A 5,437-nucleotide genomic window follows, 5' to 3' on the forward strand; every position below is an offset into this window, starting at 1 on the left:
TCGGTTTTTACTGTAAATACGGCTGGGACTTCCTGGAGCACACCTACCTCTACCACCTGACCCGGCGGGACATCCGCCACAACTTCTCCCCGTACTTCTACATGCTGTACCTGACCGCCGAGAGCGTGGGCGGCCTTGCCCTGGGCCTGGCGGCCTTCCTGCCCCAGGCCGTCCTGCTGGCGGCCGTGTCTTTCGCCTACCACAGGGACCTTGCCTTCTGCTGCTTTCTTCACACGGCCATTTTTGTGACGTTTAACAAAGTCTGCACCTCGCAGTACTTCCTCTGGTACCTCTGTCTGCTGCCCCTGGTGATGCCGCGGGTGCGAATGCCCTGGAGAAGGGCGGTGGTGCTCCTGGGGCTGTGGTTCGCGGGGCAGGCCCTGTGGCTGGCACCGGCCTATGTGCTTGAGTTTCAAGGAAAGAACACCTTTTTGTTTATCTGGTTAGCTGGCTTGTTCTTCCTTCTTATCAACTGTTGCATCCTCATTCAGATCATTTCCCATTACAAGGAGGAACCGCTGGCGGAGAGACGCAAACATGACTAGTGTATGTTCCGGTTCATCTGCCACTATCCATCTCTTACGTGCTGGTGGTTCTGAATGGACCAGAAGAGAGCTTTGGACAAATGTTGAGCATCCTAAGCACGCCCGTGAAAGTTCAGTTTGGAGCCTAATACCTGTTCCAATGAGTTAAGATAAATGTTTACCTTATGTATAAAGAGGACTCAGAAATTGGGGTCTACCTTTAGGAAATGGAAGGGCTGTTTGAAAATAGAAGGGCTGATTAAACTTTCGGATGTTAAAAGGTTTTTTGTGGGTTTTTTTAAAGAAAAATACAGGAATGTAATCAGACACATAAGGTCTAAGCCAGTATTTGCTCCAGTTATACTATGCTACTGTCAGAAGCAGTCTTATCTTTTAACCCCCACTGTTTCCATCTAAAGCTCTCACGATAGCTGTGAAAACTCACAAAATGTTCCTAAAGTACAGATTTTAGATATGAATTGTTAAGTACCAGTACTGTGTTTAGGTTGGCAAAGTTAATTCTGTATTAATGGGGGCTTAGAAGATAAAGAATCCAAAGAATTTAAATTATAATCCAATCACATGTACAGGTATTTCTTTTATAGCTTAGTTTTTCAACATTTAGTCCCAGTGGTATTAGATTACCTTTTGATTTTATACCAAAGGGTTACATTTAAGTTCATCCATTTTTAAATTTGAATTATTACGTATTTTAAAATAGCATTTTGCTTTTGATGTTTGAGGTCTATAAACTCATTTTACCCTTTGTTTTTAATTTTCTGATATTAAAAATATTTTTCATTTAGAATTTCAGTGTTAATCTATATTGTAAAAATGAACATTGGTAGATTTTAGGTGATTAAAAAACAGATTGTTAGCAAGACATTTCCCAGCTTAAAAGTACCCCAATTATGAAAATTCCATAATAGAAATAGAGACCTGCACGAGAGGCTCCTGGAAAGTGTAAGAAGCATCCAAAGTGTCCATTAGTCTCAGACCAGGAAATTGAGAGACAGATAGTGGAAATGAGGATTTGCAGATCAATTTCCCTTATTACTACAGTATTTCTGGGGTAAAAATGCTTTCTGAGTTTCAACCAATCACCCTTAAAACTTTTTTTTTTTTTTTTTTACATAGCCCATTAGGTTGGGGATTCCCTAACACTAACCTGCAATGGTAATATATGAGTTGGATTTTTTTATTGTGATTTTAAAAGATGAGTATTTTAACAACATTGTTCTTTCACAGTAGACAACAATAACAAACTAACAAAATCCCTCCAGAGTAGTATGTTGTATGTCAGGCCACGCTTAAAAAAACCTTTGAGAACAAGATGTCTGTAGGCTGTCGCAGCGTTTTGATGGATATCTTTTGAGACCTGCTATTAGAAAAAAGGGAAGAATGTTGGCTTTGCATGGGTTGTTGTTTTTGTGAAAATAACAGATAACTGAGGACTGACTTTTTTATATCCCACATTAGGTATTATCTTGTAGTCTCTTAGTATATGACTGCTCACTAGTGACCTTTCAGCCATGTCATTCTTAACTTCATTTTTTTCATTCTTTTATAATAGTAATTAAAATATTTTTGGTAGAACTGGCAGGGAAAGGGGTGGGTAACAGAAGTTTAACATCCTAATATAATTATCTTTTTGGTATTCCAACTTTTTTAAAAAGAGTCATATTTACTTATTAATTTTCTTTTATGTGTGATTAATCGCTATGCTTTAATTATGCTCAATTTGTAACAATGAATATACATCCTGCATATCAGACATTTACATTACGATTCATAACAGTAGCAAAATTACAGTTATGAAGTAGTGTTGGGATCCTGCCCCAGCAGGTCCAGGGGTTCCCAAAGGTGTGGACGGAGTTGGTGAAGAAGAAATGACACAGAGACGGTGTTCAGTTGATCAGCAGCCTAGCCAGGTTCTCTAGCCAGGTTCTCTCGCCAGGTTCTCCAGCTAGGTTCTCAATTTTCTTTTTTTCCCAACATTTTTATTGTAGCGTACTCTTCATAACTACATTGAAATTACAAGGAAGTTAACCTTGTAAATGCATCATTCTTACACAATGAGACCTTTAAGATTACTTTTAATATCTAAATAAGACTAAACATTTTTCATGTTTTAGATCATTCCCTTAACATTCTTAGAAGTCAGTAGAGTTCTGTTGGGGTCTTTGAAGGGAACTTCAATTCCAGATCCTGCCCTGCAAGAAATTCTCTACCAAAGAACTATAGGCATCTCTCTTTTTTTTTCCCCCATATTTTTTATTGATTTTTCACAGAGAGGAAGGGAGAGGGATAGAGAGTTAGAAACATTGATGAGAGAGAAACATCAATCAGCTGCCTCCTGCACACACCCCACTGGGGATGTGCCTGCAACCAAGGTACATGCCCTTGACTGGAATCGAACCTGGGACCCTTCAATCTGCAAGCTAACGCTCTAGCCATTGAGCCAAACTAGCTAGGGCTAGGCATTTCTTAAAAGGTGCAGAAAGTACCCAGCCGGCATGGTTCAGTGATTGAGCCTTGACCTACGAACCAGGAGGTCATTGTTCAATTCCCGGTCATGGCACATGCCTGGGTTGCAGGCTGCATCCCCAATGTGGGGCGTGCAGGAGGTAGTCAAATGACTCTGTCATCATTGATGTTTCTATTTCTCCCGTTCTCTCTGAAATCAATACAAATATTAAAAAAAAAACCAACTCCTTCTTGAGTCTAGAGTTAAACCTTTTCCCCCAACCTAATGGATATAGGAAAAGAACCTGGATTTGTACTAAATAATTGTTTTAACTACATGTTACTATTAACTTTATTCCTTCTGATCTCGATCTGGTTCTTTGAAATGGTAGTAGTTATACATGAAGATGTCTGTAAAGATTTCTCAGATGTCTCGTTCCGTCTTGACAATTTTGTATTTGTGTATTCCTGCCATAAATTAGCTGACTCTAATGAGTGGAGGTTTGGCTCACGCCCACAGATTACACAGCATTTCTTTTCTCCATTGTGTTGAGGGGTCATCCAGGGATTGATGGAAGCACATGTCTTCTGCCTGGATCAGAATCATCAGAGTAGCACAAGCATTTATTCAGCACTGACCCAGGAGAACCATTCATTTAGTCAAAACAAGCATTCATATTCATTATCCTGAACAAAAATCACACTAAATGGGAATGTTTCTAGCTGCTCAGACACTTTGCTAACTATATCTGCTATATAAAATAAAATGACACTTACAGCAACTATTTAAAAATAAGAGTATGAATATTTGAAGCTCAGTTCATTTCACAAAGGAAATTTTCAACCTTCTCGGTTGTCCATTCTTGTGGCAATTATTTATAGATTTAGGCCCTGTGCTGAGTCTTGTAATAGATGAGTAAGATAGCGTCCATGCTCTTGACGAATTAACACTAAAGACTAACATACCTTATTAATAAAATGCTATACGTTAGCTGGTTTGGCTCAGTGGATAGAGTGTTGGCCTGCGAACTGAAGGGTCCCAGTTCGATTCCAGTCAAGGGCACATGCCTGGGTTGTGGGCTCGACCCTCAGTAGGGGGTGTGCAGGGGGCAGCCGATCAATGATTCTCATCAATGTTTCTATCTCTCCCTCTCCCTATCTTAAATCAATAAAAATATATTAAAATAAACAAAATGCTACATGAGACCCTATTCCACAATAGTAATGTGATTTGTAAAATGGCAAAGTAGAGAATAATACTCTTATTAGTTTACAGGTTAGAAAGTTGAGGCTCATAAACAAATGGCTTTCCAAGGGCAAATACCTTGTAAATGGCAAGACTAATCTAACAATTCTGCTGTATTTTGCAAGTCCTTAATTCCATAGGATGACAGGTGATTACAATGAAAAGCATTTACCAAATGTTACTTAGGAAACTACCTAGCAAAAGGCTGTATCTTCTATGTGCCAGGCATTGTTCTAGGTATTTTGGATACAGCTGTGAGGCATTCTGTCTTCATGGAGCTGACGGTTTTATGGGACACAAAGGATGAGCAAATACATGATTGTGATGATTGTCATAAAGAAAAACTAAGGCAAGCGAAGGAAGTAGAAAGCGATGGCAGGAGAGGAGTGGATGCTGTTTTAGATAAAGTACTTCGGGAAGGCATCTTGAGGTGGCATTTGAGCAGGGCCCGAAAAGAAGTGAAGACATGATATTCATGTAGCTATCTGGGGGACAGAGTATACCTTGCTGAGTGAAAAACAGTGTAAAGGCACTGAGAGAGGAATGAGCTTGGCATGTTTAAAATACAGCAAGGCCCAGCTGGCATGGCTCAGTGGTTGAGTGCTGACCTATGAACCAGGAGGTCAGGGTTCAATTCCCAGTCAGGGCACATTGCCCGGCATTGTGGGCTCGGTCCCCATTGTGGGGTGTGCAGGAGGCAGCCAAATCAGTGATTCTCTCTCAGCATCGATGTTTCTCTCTCTCTCCCTCTCCCTTCCTCTCTGAAGTCAATACAAATATATTTAAAAAAATAAAATACAGCAAGAAGGTGAGTATAATGAGTTGTGAGTAAGGAACAAACAGGATGTAATTCACAGCATACAGTAGGACAACATGAATGCTAGTTGAAAAATACATTTTACACTAGCATTTTTACCACCCTGTAATAATAACTGGGCTCAACCTATTTCCCTCCCGACTGAGCACAGATTAATTTGTAAGAAAGATGAAACATAGGAACAACTTATATTTGAGCAGTGCTACAAAATACTTTCACACATTATTTTGAGACATGAGGATTTTTTTTTTTAATTCTGGTTTTATAAATGAGAATCCTAAGTCTCAGAATATATGCATTTTGCCCACAGTCAGAGTTAGTACACGAGACAGGGCCCAGAATCAGTTCTTCCAGAGCCAAGTTTACTACTGTTTCTGTTCTGCC

At 39.8% G+C, this 5,437-nt stretch overlaps 1 protein-coding gene across 1 annotated transcript in view; it reads left to right on the top strand.

The window, feature by feature from the left end:
- Positions 1-804, top strand: part of PIGM (phosphatidylinositol glycan anchor biosynthesis class M) — a gene marked incomplete at its 5' end in the record, with an annotated part of 1,445 nt that extends 641 nt beyond the window's left edge. The window contains one exon of the mRNA XM_015558585.1: positions 9-804. Within this exon, the coding sequence (XP_015414071.1) occupies positions 9-545 (537 nt within the window). The remainder of the gene's footprint in view (positions 1-8) is intronic.
- Between the last annotated feature and the right edge of the window lie 4,633 nt (positions 805-5,437).

Source organism: Myotis davidii, unplaced genomic scaffold (genome assembly GCF_000327345.1).
Source record: "Myotis davidii unplaced genomic scaffold, ASM32734v1 scaffold251, whole genome shotgun sequence".
NCBI classification, from domain to species: Eukaryota; Metazoa; Chordata; class Mammalia; order Chiroptera; family Vespertilionidae; genus Myotis; species Myotis davidii.